The sequence below is a fragment of the Theropithecus gelada genome, chromosome 1 (assembly GCF_003255815.1).
Source record: "Theropithecus gelada isolate Dixy chromosome 1, Tgel_1.0, whole genome shotgun sequence".
Classification (NCBI taxonomy): domain Eukaryota; kingdom Metazoa; phylum Chordata; class Mammalia; order Primates; family Cercopithecidae; genus Theropithecus; species Theropithecus gelada.
This window is the reverse complement of record NC_037668.1, coordinates 97,608,277-97,633,451: the sequence shown is the minus strand read 5'-3', so window position 1 is coordinate 97,633,451 and position 25,175 is coordinate 97,608,277. Positions and strand designations below refer to the sequence as shown.

Sequence of the window (25,175 nt, the reverse complement as noted above, 5' to 3'; positions counted from 1 at the left end):
AATTAAATAATCTCCAGGGTTGCTTCTAATAAAAATAATGTAATATTGTTATTGTGTGAGTCAAGAAAATTATCTCGGGAAGTAGTGGTATTATCACAAATGTGTTGCTGTAATTGTGTAGGGTCAGAACCCTATCACGTTTTACGGACGAAGGAATGTTTTCCCAAAAGATGTCTTTGAAGATTTCAGATAAAGAGAAAGTCATGCCAGAATATTTTTTGTCGACTAGTCAACACCTAGAACTATCCTGAGATGTTACATAATCTTACTTTTGTTTGATTCAGGGTAACTTAACGTGGAAATCTTATTTCAGCTGTGATAGAATAATAAATATCAATTATTGAATATTTTTCTATTCCAGGTATGCCAATGACATCATCTTGCCTATCTATCTATCTATCTATCTATCTATCTATCTATCTATCTATCTATCTATCTATCTATCTATCTATCTACATACCTACCTACCTACCTACCTACCTACCTATCTATCCACCTACCCACCCACAGGAGACAGTGTTGTTACATCCCTAGTTTTACTAATGAGGAAACAGGTTTCCAGGAAAAATACTTTTCTAACCAAATACCAATGCTAGGATATAATTCCAGATTTGTCTGGGTCAAGAGCTCTGGTTCTTGATCTCTAAAATATTTTTGGAGTGGGTTGTAAACTTTTAAGCCAAGAAAATGTTGAAAGTATGGTGCTTAAAATTTAGTCCCATTTCTTTTACATGTGGTTAAATTAATTTTGTCTACCAAATTCACCCTCCAGGTCTTTCAGTTTAGTCATATATTGGCTTTTCCAAAATTAATTATAATCTCTTTTTAAAAGTTCTTCAGTTTCAAGAAGTTTTTTTGGCAGTTTTTCTCTTTATTGCTTTTTTCAAATTTGCCATCCCACTCTACTTCATATATAATATGCACCTGTTATGGTCTATTATTCTGTCTATAATTTTAAGTTCCTAATTCAAAATAACAAGCAAAACAGTGCTAAATTATAAGCTGCGTGGGTTTCTATCACTGTGTGAAAGACATGTCATTTTGTATTTTTACCTTTCACTACAGAAAATTAAGACACACAGATTGAACTATTCCTAATCAAAATACTTCCTGTTCTTTCATGTCTATTCTTGTGTCTTTTCTGACACATTCTTGATATATCTTCCCTAATGCCTTTTACCTTGACTTTTTGTTCTCTATCAATTGTGTTATATAACATCTTATAGTAGAGATTCATGACCAATTATAATATTGTCTGTGTACAATATCAGAAAGCAAGGAATAAATACATATATAAAAGATAATTCTTACTATGATGTAATATCAAGAATAAAAATGGCTATCTTATTACCCAACAAATCTGAATAACAACTCAAAGAAAGCCATAAAATAAAATGGCAGACAAAAATAATTTATTTAATCTAACTTTAAAGATTTAAATCCTTAAAGAGCTCAATGCTCTGCCTATAGGTCATTAAGAACTTTATTTATTTTTTTTTTATTTTGAGCCATTTCTCCTCCTGAAATAATTATTTTATAGCAGTTTCTTTATAGTGCACATTAAGGTTATCTCTGTAACAGCTGTTTTACCCTTTCCACCCCTTCCCCTTGTACTGCTACCAGAAGCCACAGCTCTACAGAGGTGACCCATTATTATTTAGCCCAATTACAGTAATCCCAGTTTTCTTATAGTAGCTTATTCTGTGCTCAAAGAGCAAAGGAATTACATCAGCAGGAAACATGTGACACAATTAATGCCAATGAGATCTGCAGACAAATTAGTTGAAGAATTTTAGGGGAGACAATTTTTTTCTTTCTCAGAAAGAGTTTTAAGGAATCAGATATTTCCATTTTTGGATGCTGTGGAGGTGAACTCTAGAACCCCTGCAGCCGTTCTGCTACCAAGAGAAAAGTCAGCCTCAGAATAAATTTATTCCTGCCAAGGTGAATAGGAACACACCAGTTCTGATTACTGTCCTGAGATGGGCCTTCCACTTACGAGAGCCAATCAAACCTATTTATTTGTAAAGTCAGTTTGCATTGGGTTTTCTGTTACTTGAAATACATATAATGAACTCTGATACATTATTCCTTTCATTTTTGTATTTCTTATTTTTTTCCAATGATGCACAAATACATCTATGTACTGTTTGGATCATACCTCAATATCAGATCATTTAGATCATATTTCAATATGGCAGATACTTTAAGGGAACCTAGCTTACAAGGCTGTTTTATGAAAGTAAAAAAAATTCAACCTTGACACTCACAGAAACCTTAAAAGATTATGTAAAACTTCTTTGAAATATATAAGGCAGGTCAATGATAAGGATAATAAATTCTCCTTAACTATAATATACTGGTAAAATATATTAAGTCTTTGGTGTACTTATATTATTTTTAATTATTGTTAGTCAATTATTTTAACTAACCAAACAGACAAAATATCTTAAAACTTCTCTTCCAAGCCTACTTAGGATCCTAGTGAGTTCCTTGATGTATAAGACTTTTCAATGGAACTATCTTATCAATGTGTTAATTCAAACAATACTATGTGACTTTCAAGAACTTTCATAACCAGAGTCCTCCCCAACTCTCCCTACATATTGCCCGCATCCACATCCATGCACCTGCAACTCCAGACTCTTCACAACTCTGCTCCCTTTAACTCTTGATGCATCTTAAATTTTGCATATGTGCTTTTTAGTGAAGTTCTTCCCTTACTTCTCCAAAAATAGGGCTCGTCTCTATACATAAGCTCTACAATGGTACTTGGCTCTTTGGCTCTGATTGTACATCACTGAGCACTTGCCTCTAATGCTTCAGTTTTTCTCTGTAATTAGGTTGTCAGATCCGGAAGGGCAAAGATTGAGATTTATTTCTCTTGTAACCCCCCTAAAGCTTCAAGTACTGTGTAGTAGAACAGATATTAAATAAATACTTGCTTGATAAATTAATCTTACACAATTTGTTGCATAGAAATGGAAAAAGATTTAAATGACCAGATTGGCCTAGAGTTGCTAGATTTAGCAAATAAAAGTACAGGATGACAAGCTAAATTTGAATATCATGTAAATATATATGTGTGTGTGTGTGTGTGTGTGTGTGTGTGTGTGTGTAAATGTATCCCATGCAAAATTTGGGACATAATTGTACAAAAATGTTGTCTGTTTCTGAATTTAAAAGTAAAATATAACTGGGTGTCCTCTATTTTTTTCTGGCAATCCTAGATTAGCCTGACCTAGAAACCCCCCACCCCCCATGTCTATTTTCCTAAATTAGAATGGGTTACCACGTTTCTGACTTATTCAATCTTATATACTTTTGCTCATCAAGTCCTTGGTGGCATATGAAGTTCTCTGCGTTGTTCTATCAATCAGAGACAACATAGACTCAGTATCTAGTATGTGAAATTCATCATGACTGCCCATGTACCGGGAAACAGAGATGAATATGGTGCCATCTTTGCCCTCAAGTAGTTCCTCATCTGGTAGAACAGACAGTCCATTTCAGTACAGGCTTTACTTCATGTGCAATCCTAGTGTGAATACATGTAGTCAATAATATTTTTATAGGCCTGACCTACCCCTAAAAAATATACTATACCTGTTTATAGTGTCATCTAAGGAAATATCCCAGACAGACGACACCGTACACAGGTTGTCAAAAATGAGGTATATTGGTTTTGAAGTACATGTCAAATAGCTCTTAACTTTGAAGTATTATGTAAACAGCATAATTTATAATTCTACACTTGATCTTAGCCAAAAGGCCAATAAGTGATAACTTATAGTTCTAAGTAAAAATAATTATTCATAATTTATTTTGATCAGCATATTGAAATATCAGATTCTGATAATTAATTTCAAGTTTTTATTGTGGAAGGTTCTTTTCTTGATTGCTGGATATTTAATATACATTTTTACTTTTTAGCATAAGCAACAGAAATTGAGTGCATGACGTTTGTTTCCCTTCTCAGCCATATAAACCCTTCATAGGCAAATACCATGCCCACTACTTAATCTGGGTTACTTACTCAGGTGACCTGGATTTAGATTTTGAACTTCTCTGCTGTGTGGCCTTGGTCTGCTTTAGCTAATCTCTTATCATCCAGTCTTTTTTGCGATAAGGAATAAGGTCACAGGAGACCTGGTTTTCTTTGCATGGCACAATGCCATAATGGCAGTGTGTGTGTGCAGGTGTGCACGTGTGTGTGTGTGTGTATGTGCACAAAGTTTGATAGTTTCAAATTCCTAGTAAACTTTTTAGTAGTTGTATGCCACATACATCCAGTGCTACTTGTAATAATCAAATATTTTAGATACAGGTACAAAAACATGTTTTTCATAATAGTATTAATGTGTGTAAAAGCATTTCTTAGACTTAGAGCATACAATTCAAGGTTGTAATGTCACCTTAATATACAACATACAAATTTTCAGTTCTGGAGTAGTGTCATATTATTCCTTTGTTTCTAAACATAAACTATTGATCTCAACCCTCTACTCTATATTTTTATAGAGGTCATTTTAAATGAAGATAACGAGGCATAATCCATCAAATGGTGATTTCCATAGAGTTCAATTTGTTATTAACAGAGGTCTGTGAAATCATAAATGGAGTAATATTAAAAGGTGATGAGAATATTGGGTGAAGTTATATCAATTTCAATGGCTTGTCAGTTACCTAGATAGGAGCCCATAGTTAACATTATCATCATAATAAAGTCTCTGAAAGTTATGAAATACTCATTTACATTGTATATTTTAGGTTGTCAAAAGTTACCTTGGGTAGTTCTTCAATTTGATTGGCATCTAGGTAAAGCTCCTCTAATGTTCGTTCGAAGTTAAAGACCTCCTTTGGCACCTGCTGAAGACTGCAGTGGGAGTAATCTAAAACTGAGATGATTTCTTCTTCACCTCGGAAACATCGGCACGGCACCAGACGGCCGATGATTTTCCGTTTGGTGGTCATCTCCAGGCACTGCACTAGAGAAACGCAGAAACAAAACAAAACAAAACAGCTTATCCACTGCCCTTGGAAGGTATTCTTGTAATATTTAAAGCTTAGAAATTTAATTTTGGTATATGGTCTAGAATACTTTAAAGTAGGACACACACGTGCATTTTATCATTAAATCCTTAAACAGCCCTGCGAGGTATGAAACAGGTTTTATTCCCATCTAGCAAATTCGAAAATGGCTCAAAAAGTATAAGAGATTTCCCATCATCACACAGTTTTGGAAAGGCAGAATCTAATTAGAGTACAATCCTGTCTCAGTTCAATGCTACTATCATGCTTACCTCCTCGCTTGAAACATGGAACTATATATATTTTCTATTTTTACACAAATCACAGGGTAGAACAGAAACTTCCAGAATTTGTTGGAAAAAAAGATTTCTCCCATTTCTGTAAAAATATTCATGTTTCAGTCCCTAAGTTTTTGAGGTACTCTTTTTAGCCTGCAAATGTCATTAGTGAATGGATATTTACTGAATAACAGGTGTTTTAGGTACTGCTCTAGTGGAAGCAGTGATGCATTGAACAGAGACCCTGTTTTCATGGCGTTTTTATTCTGTTGAAACCACAGATTATAATTGGATTGGTTATTCACTTCCAAATGGGGATCTATCTTTATGAACCTTGTAATATGGAATAAAACAACTTGTAATTATGGTAGAAATTACTGTGACACTGCTGACACATCTTTCTCCTATTCCTCTAGGTTAAACTGACCAAATGCCATGAAATCTTGCAAAGACTTGTATCATGGCACCTTCAACATTTTATTCAATCTACTGTTTTTCATGTGATTTTTCTCCTAGACAGTAAGGCCTCTTCAGGGCAGTGATTATTTTGTTCATTCTTGTATTTATCTTGGTACTTGATATATAGTATGTATTCAACAATAATTGTAGAATAAACAAATGAAAGCATGAATGAATAAATGAATATATTTGGGACTCTCCTCCTAATCACCATCAGCTACTGATAATTGCTTGAAAAACTTATTTTAACGAAAAGGTCACTATCTCGGTGAATGTCTTCCCAGGAAAGATGAGTAGTATCTTCCTCTGATTTCCCAGACCACTAATCATATTGTTTTCCTAATTGTTTGTGCTGTTTCCCCATGTATCAGGCAAGTTCTCTGAGGAGATCTTGTTTCACTTATCCTTAAATTTACAGTACACAGTACAGTTTGCCAGCTACAGAATTAAAACTTAATAAACATGAATTTGAAACTCGCATTTAACTTGCTAATGTATTTTTACTTAGAAACACAAATTTATTGCTTACACAGAAATTAGTAACATTTATAAAAACAATGTAGCATTTTGTTTTTAAAATTGCTCATGTTAAGTCAAATTTGGAAACAATCATTATCTAGCAAATTAATGCAGGAAGAGAAAACCAACTACTGCATGTTCTCACTTATAAGTGGAAGCTAAACACTGCAAACATGGCCACTAAAAAGGGAACAATAGACACTGGGGCCTACTTGAAGGTGGAGGGTGGAAGGAGGGTGAGGATTCAAAAAACTACCTGTTGGGTACTATGCTCATTATCTGGGTGATGAAATAATCTGTATATCAAAATTCTGCAACATACAATTTACCCATGTAACCAAAGTTGCACATGTGCCCCATGAACCTAAATAAAAGGTAGAAGAAAAAAATATTTGGAGGCAATCAAGTAGAATATGCTTTAAGAGGTGTTAGATGTTCAGCCTAAAATGATCCTTTTTCATTCTTCAACTTCTGAAATTAATAAAAGGATGTTCTAGGGACAGGTTTCTGAATAAATACTTTTATATGATTGTTTGCACATGGTAATCTGTAGAAGGCTGAATAAAAACATTTAAAAAGACGACCTTTCTTCTCCATTACTTTCTATCTTTCAAATTCCTGTTCTTTTCATTTCTGGGAACCAGAATTGCAAGATTTTGTAACTATTGCTTTACATAACCTTACTTGAAATTCTTGATTGCAGGATTGATGCCTTTCATGTCATTACCTGGCATCTAGCACATAGTAGGCACCCAGTAAATGCACTCTCATAGGTATCTAACATATTATATATAATAGGTACTTAGTAAATGTTTGTTGTGATTATTGTGGTTGTAAAGGGAAGTGGTGATAGCATAGACTATGGTAGTGGTAGTGAGGATAAAGAGAAGTGATGGATTGGGAAGATATTTAAGAAGCTGAATCTAAAAGTTGATGATAGATTAAATGAGAGGTGGGAGAGAGGCTGTGAGAGAGGGGAGGGTCTTGAAAGATTTCCAGGTTTTTTATTTGGGTAACTAGTAGTCACTTTAACCCACCCCCAGTGACGCAGTAGAGCTGACCCAAGGCACACACCCATTTGCTCTGTATCCACAGAGGAGTAATAAATCAATTGTTCATGCTTCTTGTTGCCCAACATCTCTCACTTACCGTGGCTATTTCTTGATGTCTGTGTTGCTGTCATTGCACTTCTTAAATTATGAACCAAGAGGAAAAACAGAATATCCAGGCCTGAACCTAAACCATTTGGCAAATGTCCACTGTCTACAGGTTGAACTACTTCCCTGGCCCAGCTTCTCCTCTTCCCTCTGCTCCATGTGAATTCTTCAATTGTGTCTATACCGTGATAAACATCTTTACTGAGGCTCAGTCTCTCTTCATTGAATGCTCTTCACTCCCATCCTCATAGACCCAACTAAAACTTGGTTCTCCCCTAAGGTCATTAATTACCTTATAGCCTTTAAAAGTAGAGCAAGCTGATTTTCTCACATCACATGCTGATTAGCCAATTTCTGGGTTGGAAGATGGGATTACTGTACCCCTTGCACTCTAAAAACTATGACTCTTCTCTCATCTTGTAAAATCTCTGTTCATTTGATGGTCTCATGCTCTATTAATTAGACAGTAATAAGTAGAAAGTATTAATATCCTTCTACTTGTCCTCACACCTTTCGTTTACCAATCTCTTGTACATTCCCATTCTTTCATTGATGACTCTGGTATCTAGTTTATTGACTTTCAATCACAATTCCTTCTATTCCTGATTTATGCTCCCTACACGTAATAACTTTCAACTTTGTAGAGGTTTCTTCCCCCTGAATTTCTAAACAATCTGATGGTAGTGCTACTCCTTGACTCCCCTTAACCCCACTCTGGAGTAACCTTTTAGGAATAAAATATCTTTTTGATTTAGTCTGGAGTGGTTGCTTTTCCAGCTGTCATCCTAGAATTTCTCTTCACTATCATCCTGTGAATTTTTTCATTTCTTTCCTGTGTTATATTTCCTATTTTCTTGATCCCATGTCATTTTCTTTCCTGATTTATTCCTTCAGTTTTGTGGAACATAATGTCTGTTCAGTTGCTGAAAAAGGATTTATGGTAGGTATATTTTTTGAGGACCTGCATGTCAGAAGTACCTTTTCTTTATAAATAAAAAAGTTTTTATTTATCATATTTTCTAGTTTCCATTCTTATTCAAAATCCTATTTCACACCCACATTCTTCTCCACCAGAAAATTTTAGAATTCTGTTTTTCCTCACTCTTGAAAATTCATGACAAAGTGCTTTGTGTGTTTTTAAAATCTATCTATCATACAAGGTACTTGATGAGTCCTTTCACTCTAGAAGCAGTTATCCTGCATTCTGTTAAATTTGTGTTATTATTTAATTGATAAGTTCTTCATTTTTTTAAAAAAAATCATTTTTCTGTGATTTCCATTAACTGGATGGAGGACCTATCTCTTGGACTTATTCTATAATTCAAGTATTTTTTTCTTTTGAAATTTCCATGTTTTTTTCTTTTTCATCTATTTTCTGTGAGATTTTCACAACTTTATCTCCTAAATCCAGGTCCTGACTTACCCTTTATCTAACAGCATATTTTTACTTACAAGAGTTGTATGTTGTTTCCTGAATGATCTTTTTTCACAGTATCCTATTTGTGCCTCAAGGTGTCATATCATTTTTGTTTTCTTAGAAGATATTAACTACAGACTTTCTTTTTTCCCTTGCTCCTTGTGTTATTTGAGTTCTACTTTCTGCTTGTTTGTTTTGATCTTCATCTTTCATGGTAAAGGTTGTCCACAAATATCTGTTGATTCCTGACTGTCCTCCTATACTGAAGCGTGAAACCCTAAAAAACTAATTGGAAGGCTTGATAGGTTTTACTGCAGGGTAATCTGGCAGTAAGCCAAAAGATATTCCAGAAAAATATTCTGGAGAAGAATATTCTGGTCTTCTGCCCGGGGTGTAGCCATGTTACTATGTATATAGAGACTTTCAGTCAGTTTTCCTATTTTCAATACTAAGTCTTTTCAATTTCTTGGCTGGTACCCAGTATTTCCAAGATTCTAAGAAGATCTGTGGTATATAATCAATTTTCATATCCATTTGTGGTTACTTTATTATAATGTTGCCAATAACGTGCTTTGTAATTTGTACTATATATACACATATACACACACATACACACACACATATATATATGCAATGTAGATATACATTGCATTTATATAAATATATATGACATCCTCTTTCTTGTATTCTAAAAATTTCTGAAGTTTCTTACCTGCTGATGTCTCCTTTTATATTTTCTCTATCCTTGCTATATATATATATATATACACACACACACACTTTTGCATATATATAATATATATATATTTGCAAGGATAGAGAATATATATGTGTGTGTGTGTGTATATATATATATATATTCCTTTTAGTTTAGTGGAGTCTTCATTATAAGAATAGATACATTAGGAAAGTGAGAGATTAATTTCAATGTTAGTGGAGTCTTTGTTATAAGAATAGATATATTAGGAAAGCAAGAGGTTAATTTTAATGTTTAAAGGAAGTTTTGATCTTAGTTCCTTTTATCCTTTTAATCCTTCCTTAGTTGACGTATTAGCAAGTAGTTCTGGGCACAGAACTAAATCTTCCTTTTAAAAACCCTCTTCCTTTTGCTCCCCTGACATCAACTCTTCTGACACTTATCCTTCCACTTTGGTTCTTCCCTTTCAATTTTTCCAGGTGTCACTTTCTCTACCCAGACACTGAAAGATACCATGTTAGAATTTCTCCTCTAGCCTGTTACCCTTCTAATTGTACCCTCTTTTTCTTTACAATATCATTCAGCTTTCCCAACTCTCACTTCATTTATCATAAGTTAAATGGTAAGTAGATGACTGCACATTTTTAAAAATGTTTAACACAGATTTACTTTCCTTGTCGTTTCTACGTTATGTTTCATGGGCATCTAACAATTTACAAAGATGCACATTTCTCAGAAGTTGTATGTCACACACACATAATTGGCATGGTGCTCTTGAGAGGTCTGTACCACATTACCATTGTCAGGAGCTTGGACTCTGGAGCAAACTGCCTGGCTCTGTGACCCAGGGCACCTTATTTTACCTCTATCAGTTTCCTCATCTGTAAAATACTAGAATACATACAAAACTCTGAAAACTATATCTTCAAGTTGTAAGCATTTACTTAGTGTTAGCAATTACTGTTCTACCCAAACCTCCTCCTCCAGTATTACCAATCTCAGCAAACAGCAGTACCACTGACCTTGTTTCTCAAGACAGAAATCTTGGCATCAGTTTTGATTCCTCCAATTGTCTCACTTTCCACATTTAACAGTCACCATATCCTAAACATTAAATACCCTAAACGTTTCCTGAACCAGCCTGTTTTTCTTCATGTCAACTGCCTATTGACCTAGTTGAAACCATTATCATCTCTTGCATCTATTCCTGTGTTTCTCTTTCTATTGTTCTCACTCCACAGTGTAGCTACATGACCTTTTGAAAACACAAATATGATTATGTCACTCTTTTGCTGCAAATACTTCAATGACTCCTCTCTGTCCTCAAGACAAAGTCCAAAATTTTTCCTATGACCTACCAAGTATGATATGGTCTCATTGTCTGATTGCCTTCCAGATTCACACCCAGCCCCGCTGCACAACCTGGCCAGGTACTACTCTTCTCATTGCTTTCTGTGCTCTTTACACTTATGGCTTCCTTTGCATTTTTAAGACTATATGACCTCTCCTATACTAGAGCCTTCAGATCTATGGCTGCCTCTGCATAAGGCACAAAGGTACATTTCCCTTGCTTTAAAAAATTTAAATTAAAAAGGGAGAATGGCTTCTTTCTGTTCATCAAGGTAGGTTATGATTCTTGGGACTATATTACCATATGCTGTAATTCACTTTGATCATATTTTAATTACTCACTCAATATCAATCTTTACTAGATTGAAAGTTTTATGAGGATAGAGAGCATGCCTAGATTGTTCAAAAATATGTATTTCTGGTAACTTGCCAAGCCTATGATTTAAAGTAGATATATTAAAATATTACCTGTATAAGCAAATGAATATGGGTGTAAAAGATGACTAATTACTTTTATTTGTGCAATACTTGCAAAAATTCAAATCAACTTGTAATCTATCACCTTGTTGTTTTCATGAGAAATAGATCATATATTATTTTCCACATTTTGATGATAAACTAATTTAGGTTTAGTGAGTCTGTGATGTGCATAGGGTCACACATAGAATAATTAGTAGACCTAGGCTTGGATCTCACTATCTTTGCCCTAAAGCCATTGATTTTCCTGTTAGCAGACTCTGCATTACCTTGATAGTAATATTTATAGATCAGCATATAAGAATTTACAGACATGAATTTACCAGAAGTAGTGCTAACACACACACACACACACACGACAATGGTTTATGTAAAGAATACTTTATAGGTACAAAACAGAATGAGGAAGTAGCAGAAAAGGAAACAATTTGCTTATCCAGATCTTTTAATGTCAAAAGGATGAGCATACCATATGGTAGAATGGAGAAAGTGTTTCAGAAACTGAGTTGAGCATAATACACAAGAACTCACAAATATGTTACATCTATAATATATGGAATTACATATCTGCATTTTCCTGAAACATGGCCACTGTCCAGTATACATTAGAGACACATTGCTTTATATCCAGTATTTGGACTTGAGTCAGTAACAATCCGATTTCCTCTGTTACCACATGTCTGCACACAGCCAAAAGAGGAATTCTTAGATTCTCAGTTTTTCAAAGGCATTAAAAAAGGCAAGAAGAAAACAGGTATTCATCTCTTTCTGTTAAGGCCCTTCTAGTAAATTTCTTAAAATCAAAGATAAGGACATCCTTTTCTGGTTTATCCACAATGCTGCATGGATTCCCTTCTCTCTTGAATGATATTGTTTTCAATTTAAATTGAATATCTAATGGGGATTTTTCTTTTTCTACAACTGCAGTGTGCAGTCAATAGCTTCCTTTTCAATACTATCCCACAGAGTCAAATGCATTTGAACAGCAGTGCTTGCTAGCATGGCCTAACCTAGGTGAATAACAGTGAGACACATCTTGCTACCTTCTTCAAATCCTTCCCTATTGCCAATTTAAACCAAAAATAATTTCAACCACTTGAGAAGTATGCCTGTAGCAGATAGAAACAACAACAATATATGTATTAAGAACATTCAACTTTCAATACTTATGCATTCTCTAGAATTTTAGATCAATGCTCATTTATGTTATCCTTGCCTAATATTCTGTACCTGGAAAGAGAAAGAGACAAAGGAAAGTTCAATCTTTCCAAGATTTCTTGTGAAAAATATTCTGGCTGTCCTCATTAGTTGGCACAGTCTTGCATTTTTCAAATGACAAATGTATCTGATTTATTCACCGAGAAACCTTTTTCCTCATTAAGTGTGCCACAGGGATATGGAAATCTGCCAGCCTCGCTCCATGTCCTACTTCAAGAACATCTTTAAAATCATTACCTACCCTCAAGTACATCTCTGAAACCCCTTTATCAAGAGAATACACATGGTGATTCTGGTACTCCAAAATGGGGCATCTGAGGCTTATTGGATATTTTGACTCTTGAAATGATCACATTTGGAAACTACTCAGATTTCATGGGTTTGTTTTCATCTTATCACAGTATCTGAAAGTCTAGAATCCTTGTACATGGTTTGATTTGCTATCAATACAGGGAAACCAGTTTTTCTTCACCAAGATCTGTGGACTGTTCTTGGGACAAATCTCCTTATGGTCTTTAATGCTGATGTATCATATCAGCAATTAAAACATGAAATCAAGAAGAAAAGCATAGTGCCTGTTATCAAGAAGGAGCTTATTACATATTTCTATGTTCTACTTGAGGCAAATTAGTTCCTTTAAGAAGAGCCATGCTTCTGTTCTTTCTCTACATGGTCTTCCCAGGAATTTTCATCGCCTGACTTCAAAGAGCTTCTTTCTATGAATGATTCTTACTGTAGACCATCATCCCTGATTTTGCCTCTAACTGCTTAATGAGATGCCAAATTTAAATAAAACTCCACTTGTCAAAAGCAGAACTTGGACATATTTACTAAGCTCCTACTCCTCCTTACTAGACATTGTGCTTTCCTTCATAATTTCTTGTTTTGATTAGTTATACTTTAATTATCTTAATTCTGTACTTTGCAGTCCTCTTTTGCTTTTCCTTCTTTCCTTTTTTCCTTCTATATTAAATATTTTGTCTTTCTTTTCCTTTCTTTACCATTCTGTCAATCTAATTCAGACCCTTGCCATCTTCTAGTAGCAATGCCCATGAAAATACTGTACAAAAAGTACACTATTTCTAGACATTTAATAAATACTTATTAATTGTCTACTATATGTTAGGTACTGGTTTATATGTTGAATAATACCAGTGAGTTAAAAAGCTATGGTGCCTGCTCTATTTAATTTATTGGATAGTAAGAGAGATGAACATCAAATAAAAAGTTATTTAAATAAATCCATAATTGCACATTATAATTGCTATAAAAGCAAATATTAGAGTTTTATCCTTTTTACGTATTGACACATACATTTAAGAAATTAATTAATCTCTTAAAATGCACATCCATTCCCCAGTTTAAAAGCTTCACTGAGTCTACATTTTCAACAATAGTGTTTCCCAGACCATGCTCCTGGGTTACACCTTACTCTTAGACATAAGCTGAGAGGAGATCATAATCCCATATGCATTAGCATATTAAGGACTCATGGAAATTGCTATGGTTTGACTGTGTCTCCTTCAAAATTAATGCTAAAACTTAATCCCCATGTGGTGATATCAAGAGGTGGGGCCTTCTGAGAAGGGACTAAGTCATGAAGACCCTGCCCTCGTGAATGGATTAATGCCTTACAAAAGGGCTAAAGGAAACCATTTTAGGCTCTGTTGCGCTTCTGTTCCTTTGCCATGTGAAGACACAGCAACAGTTCCATCCAGTGGATGCAGCAATAAGACCTCATCTTGGAAGCGGAGACTGGGCCCTCAGCAGGCCATGAACTTGCTGGCACCTTGATCTTGGACTCCTAACCTCCAGAACTGTGCGAAATACATTTCCACTGCTTATAAATTCCTCAGTATTGTGTTATAGCAGCACAAATGAACTAAGGCAGAGGTCTTGTGATAAATTTAAAAACTGCATTTTTCTTTGTTCAAACCAGTGTTTTCTAGACACCTTTTTAATTAAAAATTTAATGATGCATATGGTTGTACATATTTATGGGGTATATGCAATATTGTAACACAAGTGTACAATGTGTAACAATCAAATCAGAGTAATTGGGATATGTATAACCTCAAACATTTATCAATTCTTTGTGTGAGTAACATTCTGAATCTTCTAAATATTTTGAAATATACAATACATTCTTGCTAAATAAGAGTTTCCCTGCTGTGCTACTGAACACTAGAACTTGCTCCTTCGCTCTAACTGTATTTTTTTATCCATTAACCAACCTTTCCTCATTAGTATTCTGAATTACCCGTTTTATGAAAGGCTGCTCTACAAGATTCTTTAGCTTGACATTCAAGTTCTCTTTAACTTAACTTTTCAGTTATTATTTATTATTATTATTATTATTTTTTGAGACACAGTCTTGCTCTGACACCAGGCTGGAGTGCAGTGGTGTGATCTCAGCTCACCTCCCAGGTTCAAGCTCAACCTCCACCTCCCGAGTTCAAGCGACTCCCCTGCCTCAACCTCCCGAGTAGGTGGGACTACAGGCACACGCCACCACGCCTGGCTAATTTTTGTATTTTAATAGAGAAGGGGTTTCACTATGTTAGCCAAGATGGTCTCGATCTCCTGACCTTGTGATCCGCCCCCTCGGCCTCCCAAAGTGCTGGGATTACAGGCATGAACTTTTCAGTTTTTCTACCTTCTACTTCCATGAAGACACTTTCCCTATTCTATGCTCTAGCTTACACTACTCCCCAAACTGAATATCTTTCATCCGTTTTCTTCATCTATGTCAACCCTACCAATCTGTGGTAAAACTGATATTTTAAAAAATAATGTTGAATGATATTTGTTTGTAATTATAATTTGTAAATCTTAAAACATCACAGTAGATGATGTTACAGAAACCTGTGAATTGGAACTTTTTGGTTGATAGAATATTCTGTTTCACTCTTTAATTTATTTAGGTCATTGTCTTCTAGTCATAGTGTGCATTGTTAAACAAAATCCACAGAATTTGAGTTTGGAGCACTTATTGAAACTTAAATTTGTCTTCTTTTTAAAATCTTCTGTTCCATACTTATACATAACACTGCTTTCCTGGTCTGTCTTCTACTCTTCACCATTATTATAGTCATTGTAACACTAAAGAACATCAACTTGTGGATTATAGGATCAAGCTAGAAGCAATTCCTTGAGAGAAGGTTTGTACTAAGTAGTGGCATGTACAAACTCACTCAAAATCTGTCCTCATCATATCACCTGGATGAAAAACTACACCATAGTACTTTTGTTTTTCTCTTTCTACACATTCTCTCTTGTAATTTTTGTCTACTAACTTATTCAAATATGCAAATACACATCTAAGGACAGTTGAAAGAAAATTACCACATCAGGTTAAAATTAGCCAAAGTTCAGAGACAAGTTCTAAGTCAGTCATAAACTATTCCGCCTATGTTTGTTGAAGAGTTTGGCTTCCAGGCAAGTTGTAAACCTGACCCAAGAGCCGCATGAAGAAACACATTTCTAAACATTAGGATACTCTCAAAGATCTCACTTTCATAAGGTTATAACCTAAAGTGACTAGTTTCTGGAATAATATCTGAAGGCCTGACCCGGAATGAAAGAATAAAAAGACACACAATAAAAGAGTGGAGCAGAAGTAGTCAGATACAGGCTATTTTATTCACAGACTCTCAAGTTTGGAAGGACCCTCAGTCTAATCACTTACCTGATTCTTGAATACATTACTCAGATGATGTTCTTACACCTTAAGATCTCCTGAGAAATTTTCATACTGTAGTACAAGATTTATGTTCTTAACCATGAGTCAGTTATGAAGAAAAAGATCAATGATTTGGCATGGTCTACTAAGCAGCCAGAGGTGTGTATAACACTTTTCAATGTGTTTTAATCAAATACTTTATTTTATAAAACTTTGGGTATACTGATGGTCAAAATTTATTTTGTTAAAATTTCCACTTTATGTGAAGCATTTTACTCCATACCCTCTTCTAGAGATTTGAGTAGGAGCTTTAGTAAGCACCAGTAGGAAATCATTTTCTATGTAGTTGTCTCATCCCAGAGACTCCTTGCCTTTTGTGATAAGACACAATGTTAATTTGGTGCCCTTCACAACACCTGATAAGAGACCCATCTTTTCTGATATAAACAATGTAGAGAAAGCATTTTAAAATGATATTTCATGTTGTTTTATACTCATTCTTCAATCATAATTATAGATAACTTCTGGTGTCTTCTAAGTTTATTAGTATTTTAATTAATGCTGATGATGGCTGTACTTGTGCCTTCAGGATACTTAGAACAAATGCTACAATTTTGAGACTCAACTAAATAACCAGGGTTTTGTTGTGATAATCTTTTAATAAACTAAGTTGCTTTGGGTATAAATTTAGGCAGTTACTTTAAAATTAGAAAGATTTTTAAGAGATTCATAAAATATACAAGCCTGCTTAATGTCACCCTCAGGCTGAAAGAAGAGTTAAAATAAAAGAATTAATTTAAGAATCCTTCTGCAAGGAAGTTAAAGGCATGTGTGAATGCATTCACAGATTTAACAATTGTTAAATGAAAGGTTCATGAATGCTTGAAATGGAAGAATCAGAAGCTCATTTAAAAACGGAATGATTTTGTTACCATTTTGAATTTTTTTTACTGTTAGTCTATGCTATGGGATCAAAGTACAATTTCAAAAAACAGTTTACAATATCCTGAATCTTTAAATACTTATCCTGATTCATGTTGTAATAAGTGCCATAAATGAAATTTATTCATTTCTTCCTGAAATCAAGTGTAATTGTTACTGAATTAAATTATTTAGAAGATGATGAAAGGCAACAAGAGTTGAATGAATTAAGAGAATAGAATGAAAAAAGCATGCTCAGATAATGGGATCCTGTTGGTGGACAGAATTTAATCAAAAGAAACCACAGTGCTACCAGCGTAATTGTTTCTAAAATTCCACTCTGAATATGTATACAATTCTTCACTGGCTCTCTGCTACCTTCACTATCAATCACATACTGCTGAGCTGGACTTACAAGCCTCTGGCATGACACTGGTCTCCTCTGGGACCACACTCATACAGGCACCTTATGTCCCATGCCTTTGCACATTCGTATTTTCCTATTTCTTCTCCTGAACTGTCTGCCTGCTCATCTTTCCTGAATTACTTTCCTTATCATTTTGAACTAAACTCAAGGATTAACTTCATAGAAAAATTTCCCTCCAATCCCTGTTATAGGTTGAATGGTGTTCCTTCCAACATTCATTTGTTGAGTCCTAACCCTCAGTACCTCAGAGTGTGACCTTATTTGGAAAGGGGTTGTTGCAGATATAATTAGTTAAGATGAAGTCGTACTGGAGTATGCTCCAATGTGATTGATATCCTTCTAAAAAGAAGGCCTTGTGAAAAGACAGAGTTCCACAGAAGGAAGGTGATGGGAATAGGCACAAGGAGAAGATGGCTATCTACAAGCCAAGGAAAGAGTCCCAGAACCATACTTTTCTCACAGTCCTCAAAAGGAGCCAACAGTGATTCACCTTGATTTGGGGCTTCTAGGCTCCAGAACTGTGAGATAATGAATTTTTGTTGTTTAAGCCATCCAGTTTGTGATATTTGTTATGGCAGCTCTAGAAAATTAATGTGACACCTGTCTTCAGCTTCTTCTCTGACATCTATAGAACCTGGGGCCCAACTCTGGCATAGACTTATTGCCATTGTTTTCTTGTCATTCTCTAGAGGTAGCATGAGCTGTTTATTAGACCACAGACTCTTTTATTTGTACTCCTAATAGATGGCAGACATTGCACGGCAGACATACAATACATTCTCAGTAAAATTCTGTTTTGTACAGATAAATGAATAAATAAATAAAGCAAATGTATAAATTTTGCTTGGAATTAGATTCACCAATCTGTTGGAGAGGATTTAAAACTGTATTTTCAGATACAGGTAAAAAAATGTTCAACAAGATTACAAAATTAGATACTCTAAAAAACATGTATGATTCCACAGAGAGAACAAAACCAATAAGGTGCCCACTCATTTTCAGAAATAAACATCCAGAAGAAGAAATAACTCCCAGTGTTTCTGAGCCATGCACACAATCATTATAATAAACTACCGGAGCCTAAAAACTTGACGCAAAGGATCAAGTAAAGATTTCAAAAATGTCTTGAAAAATTGATATGATGGACATCCTATGAAAATGAATAGATATATCTAATTCAGAGGAAGCAGAATGACATATAGTGGAAAAGAGAGAGCACTTTATGTTAATATGGATATCCTAAATTCATCATGGATGTAAATTGAAGAGCTTTTGAGAGAGGATAAAAATAGAAGTTATATTACCCTAGAAAATACGCTATTAGCCACTAGATCATGTGAAATAAATTTGGGTGATACTTTACTAATGAGTATTAGCACACTGGCACAGAGACAAAAAAGAGTACTGAGAGAACTATTTAGATATTTTGGACACATAATTCTACTCAATCAAAATTCTGTTATTTAAATTACTATTTATTTTCTTCAGAATATAATAATTATATATGTTTATTATTAAGAATTTTAAAATTATAGAAAAGTATAAGAAAATAAAATTCACAATATTACAATAATCTGGAAATAAAGCACTATTAATGTAGTAGAGTATTTCCTGTCCTTCATTTAAGGTTGCACTAATAAATACATACACAAACACACACACACACCAACACACAAATATATTATTAAGAATTAATATATCGTTTTGTGTCATGCTTTTTAATTTCGCATTATACTGTGAATAGTTTTCAATATCATTAAATATTCCTTGAAACATATTTTTTGAAGACTGAAATGTTCTGTTGTGATATGTCTACTAATTTATTTGACCAATCTTTTTCCTGTACTAGGAAATCATATTATTATTTTTCCAAATTATAATTAATACCTTAACAAACAACCTAAAATATAAACTTGTGTACATTTACTAGGTTGAAAGGATTTAAACACTTTTCCTGATTAAGCATTGCAAAATTACTCAATTATTTTTATCAGTGGATACTCCCCAGAGTATTATATATGAATGCCAATTTTCTTGCACCAGTGCCAACAGATGTTAGGTTTATTTTCAATCTTTGTCAGTTTAGTGAAGGAAAGTGTAATTTAAAGTGTTTTAAGTCTATATCTTTACTTGTTATGCCTTTGATTTATGCTTATAATAGTTTGTGGATTTAACTCAATGGACTACAAACAGGAAACTATTTTTTCACCATTCACTGCCTTTAAACATCATTTCTGAGAATTCCCTTCTCATCTCTTGAACAGGATCATCTGCCAATGCCATAGCTTTGCAATTTTAGTTATAGGAACTGTCTCATTTTGATAATTAGGCTAATTCTCAGGTACAGTTCCAGCACAGTATATAAATTATCCAGATATTTTTGGAAGTTTGCTGTTGTCCATGGTTTTTGAGCAGGTGGATCCATTATAAGAGAACCATGTACATGATTAAATAAAGGGTACATCTTTACATGTTGAAGACTAATGGAATTTACAACATTTTACTATATTATCTTTTATTTGTGTGTTTCTAGGGAAGTGTATTTATAATAGTATGATAAATGGAAAAAATATTTATTTTTGTTTTCCATTAGTGACAATGGAAAACAAAATCTCTTCAAATGGAAATGTCTCTTGGTAATGGTAGCACTTTTGTTGAGTGGGCTTGAAATTTTGCACTAAGTCTTAGATCAAGAATATTTATATTTTTACTGACATAGAATGCCACAGAGCAAATAATTCCTTAGCAATTTAAATTCAATGTTTCACATTCTTTCTTGAACCCATTTAGAACTCAATCCACCTCTGGCAATTATAGTGAGATTAACATATGAATGCATTCAGGACAAATCCTTTTTTTATTTCACATTTTCCAGATATATGGAGAACAAAACAAGGTGCAGAAATGAACATTGATGGAGACAAAATGCGCCTGCTTTCTCATTAAGTAGTGACAACTATTTTCCTAGACTGTCTCTGAACCAAGAGCCAAATCTAACCTGAAGCAGAAAAGTGACATAATTTCATCATTCACCTGCACCACCTACTCAGTCTTTAAGGATAGTAGAAAAGCAATCAATAAATGAGTTTATATATGTTGTTTATATATATGAGTTTATATATATTGTACTTGTGTGTGTATATACGTGTGTATTGCAGTTGAGAGCATATGGTATTGAAGCAGGGGAAAAGATGGGCACTTGGAAATAAGTAAATATATTAGATAATATATAGTAGTTATTTAACCTTCTTAGGTTAAGCATTTTATTTATATTTTAAAAACATATTTTCCCCAATCATAGTAAAGAAAACATATTTAGTATAATAAATATTTTTTTTCTGCTTGCCTCTGAGTTATCATGAGTATTGATGGGCTGTTTGGTAAAAATTACAATAGACAGAATTGGGTAGAGGACAGTAAGTAGTTATAGGGAATCTTAGCATTTTAAAGAAATTTTCCACTTTTAAAAAGAAGTATAAAGAATACATACAATCATACAATCTCAATATCAGAGTATCAGACAAAAGGTTTTATTTCGTGTTACAAGTTTATATTTCAAGTAAGTCTCATAAAAATGTTTTCCTCAGTAAGTTTTTCCCTCTGTACAGACTCTTAGCAACTGTTGTTTTCACTGTCCTTTAAACTTATAACAATGTTTAACATATGTTGTCATTATTTTTTTCCCCAAAACTGACCTTAAGGTACTTCTACCTTCCAGCTAATGAATCAATTTTCCATCTCCTACACTAAACCTTTGGAAGCATCATCCACTCTATATTTTCTATCATTTCCCACTTTCAATGTCACAAATAAGTCTGATTTTTAAATGTGGCTCCTCCTTTTTTAACAATGCTGGAATGTTGGATGTTGTCTTCTTCTCTTGCTTTGACATGTTAAATTGCTTTCTACTTGGTTTCCTCTTGGCCTACCCTATATATATGGTCAACTTCTTCCTGCCCAACACACATCCATGATGCCTTTGTATTCTTTTCCTCTGCTAGAATAAACTTCACTCTTGGAGAAATCAATCATCATCTTTAAGACGGTTCAAATGTCACTCCTTCTGCATTTCTTTCCCAACTTCCTCAGGGTGTAAGTTACTCTCTTCTTTTGCTCTTGGAGCACTTTCTAACATTTATTGTGGTAAGCTGTCAAGCTGTATCTGAGGATTTATCTTGACCCTAACCTGCTCATTCCTGACTAAGGCAATTCTAGAATTCTTTGCTTTGAAAATAGCCATTCCTAGCCAACTGATAATTCTAATTTATTTTTAAAGTTTTATCAGAAAGAAAAGTCCAAGCATATTCATACTTTACTAGACATTACATATGGGTGTCTTCTAAATGACAAATCATCTTTCTAATAAAATATCTGCTGTGGTGACACTAATGTTCTAAATAATAAAGTGGTAGGTTATAATAAACATGACCAGACACCAATTCTGCTTCCTTTAACAATATAATATCTTGTTATTCTTAGTAAATCTATGGCTCAGAAATGCTTTTCTGTTCTGCATACAAAAGGAATATATAACATTAAAAAATTCTTTGTCATTTATACATTACAATTATGCTCCATAAACAATAAGGTCAGGTTTAATAGAGCTAAAGACACTAATATAATTATATTTTCAGTCACAAAGATTTAAAATAACTAAGGTGTATGGTTATCTCTGTGAAATAATAGTTACCTTATTTTTCTGCTTTAATCTCAGAATGGTTGATCATGCTACTGCAAAATTTAGTAAACATTATTAAACAAATACCTCACATCCCAAAGTATTCAAAGCTGGTTACTGAGAAATCTCACAGTATTTAGACACATGACTATGTGCACGCACACACAACCAGACACACACATACACACATATAAATATCTTCTAATGAACATCTAATCCAAAGATGCTAAATACACCCAACATAAAATATGTGATTACATAAAATTATTTTCCTCCTAAAAATGTGTGCCACTGAAATTATTGGTTTGGAAATCTTTTCACTGAATATTCTATGTTACTTAGTTATATATAACTTGTATAAAGCAGGATGATTTTAACTATATTAAGATGTCAAGAAACCCTCATTCTAACCCTAATTCTGATGCAAACCAGTAAGTGTCCTAAACTATTTGATATTTAGTTTTTCAATGTAAAATAATAATTTTTGACTGGGATTTCTCATATCTTCTCCAAAAATAATACTTACAATTCCAATTATTTCATGTACTCACTGTACTTTATTTAATCTATAACCTTAAGGATTTTAGGCTGTTTTTCTTCTGAGTTTTTATGTCACATAACTCACATAAAAACATACCTACACACATATAGTTTTAGATTTCTGTTCTTGCTCTTTTAAAATTATGTTGCAGTCTCCATTCACTGTGTAAATCTCAGTGCCACTTTCTGAATAATTTATGTGGGCTTACACACACGATGGAAGTTCACTTTGAAATGTGGTGAGGCTTCTAAGTGGGAGAAAGGTCTGGTCAGATTTGCATTTGTATCTTGCTGCTCTGTGGAGAATAGTTTGTAGAAGGTTGGGAAACTAATCAGGAGGCTCCTGAAGAAGCTGTGGCCAGAAAGGAGGTACAGAAGAAAGGAGTGAACACAGTAAAAAAATCCAGTGAATAAATGACTACATTAGAGTCCCAATCAGCAAGACTCAGTGACTGGCTAGTCATGTTTGGTAAGTCTTCTTTAGCTTGTCCCTGTTGTGAATACTTTTGGAGGCTAGTAGGATTTGGTTATTAATTCTTCCCTCTCTTTCTACACTAATCACTGTCAAATTTCTGCTTCTCATCACTGGTTCTCATCTACACTGCATTTGGTGGTCTGGCCTGTACCTCCACTTCTAGTCTCTAGTATCTCTCTTTTGTCTGTGATTCTTTTCTTTCTTTTCTTTTCTTTTCTTCTTTTCCTGCTCTTACTCTTTCACGTCTTAGATTACATGTCACCTCCTGGATTATAGAGTTGCCAGATTTAGCGGAGAAACAAAAACAATCAAACAAACGACAAAAAACCCAGGATACCCAGTTATATGTACATTTCAGATAAACAATGGATAGTATAGGAATGCTCCATGCCATATTTTGAACATATCTATATTAACAAAAAACTGTTTTTTAAAAAAATTTAAGCATAACTTGGCATCGTATATTTTATCTGCCAGTACTAGATTAGGAGCCCCTGCTAAATGCTCTTGCATAGCTCAGTGAGCTCAGCACTTTCCACATCATGTAGTAAAATTGCTGACATGACTTCCTTACCCACCAGCCTGTAGAACGACATGCAAGTTTGCCTTTGGTCACTGCAGTTCCTCTAGTACCTAGTACATATAATAGATACTTAATAAATATTCATTATTTATCCAATAAATATTGTATATATTTATGAATGAACACTTCCACTAGTCTGCTCTGTTAAGGGCATTGGCTGTTGTTATGGACTGAGTTATGTTTTCCCCAAATTCATGTGTTGAAGCCTAACTCCCACTGTGACTGTATTTGGAGACAGGGTTGTTAAATCAGTTTAGGCTAAGGCTGCCTCCTTAGATATTTAAGTTCGGCCTAAAGGTTTTCTGTACACCGTGAACTGTAACAAGTGGAGAGGTAAACTGAACGTAGTCCACGGCTGTGCCAATTGCTGAGTTTTGGCCAATCACACGTAGCCAACTGCTGGAACCCTGTTCGAATAAGGCAAATTCAGAACTGTAATCAACCCAGTTGTTTCTGTACCTCACCTCTGTTTTCTGTAACTCACTTTCCTTTTGCTGTCCATAAATCTACTACGTGGCTGTACTGGAATCTCCTGAATCTGCTGTGATTCTGGGAGCTGCCTGATTTGCTAATCGTTCATTGCTCAATTAAACTCCTTTAAATTTAATTTGGCTGAAGTTTTTATTTTAACAGAGCCTTTAGAGAGGTCACAAAATTGGGGTCCCAATATGAAAGTGTGGGTGCCCTTATAAGTAGAGGAAGAAGGAACACTAGGGATGTGTACACACAGAGAAAAGTCCCCATGAGGACACAGCAAGAAAGGAGCCATCTGCAAACCATGGAGAGAGGCTTCAGGATAAATTAATCCTGCTAGCACATTGTTCTTGGACATTCAGCCTCTACAACTATGAGGAAATTAATTTCTGTTGTTTAAGCCACCCGATTTGTGTTTTGTTATGGCAGCCCTGGAAGACTTATCCAGCCATCCATGGTCTGCAGAGCCATCGTAAATCATTGTACTTCTTTCCTTCTTTTTAGAAAACTGACCAATCATAAAGCAGAACGTCTAACCTCTCATTGCCTATTTCCTCCATTTGGTTGCTCTCTTTAGTAGCATTCTGTTGCGATGCTGCTCATATCTGTAAAACCAGGTTCTAAGTAACAGAAGGCCTTTTTTTACTGTAAACTTGTTGAGTGCATTCAGTTTGCTTAATGATAATTCTTTATTTAATAGCATAGATCAGCAGCCAGTTTCTTCTCTGGTGATTGACATCTTGAAAATTCAGATTTGTAGCTATCATTGTACACAAATTAAACTTGTTTTTG

At 34.4% G+C, this 25,175-nt stretch overlaps 1 protein-coding gene across 3 annotated transcripts in view; it reads right to left on the bottom strand.

The window, feature by feature from the left end:
* Window positions 1-25,175, bottom strand: part of LRRC7 (leucine rich repeat containing 7) — a 556,840-nt gene that overhangs the window by 354,293 nt on the left and 177,372 nt on the right. For all 3 annotated transcript variants that reach the window (XM_025391937.1, XM_025391929.1, XM_025391946.1), the window contains one exon: window positions 4,786-4,988. In XM_025391937.1, the coding sequence (XP_025247722.1) occupies window positions 4,786-4,988 (203 nt within the window). The remainder of the gene's footprint in view (window positions 1-4,785; window positions 4,989-25,175) is intronic.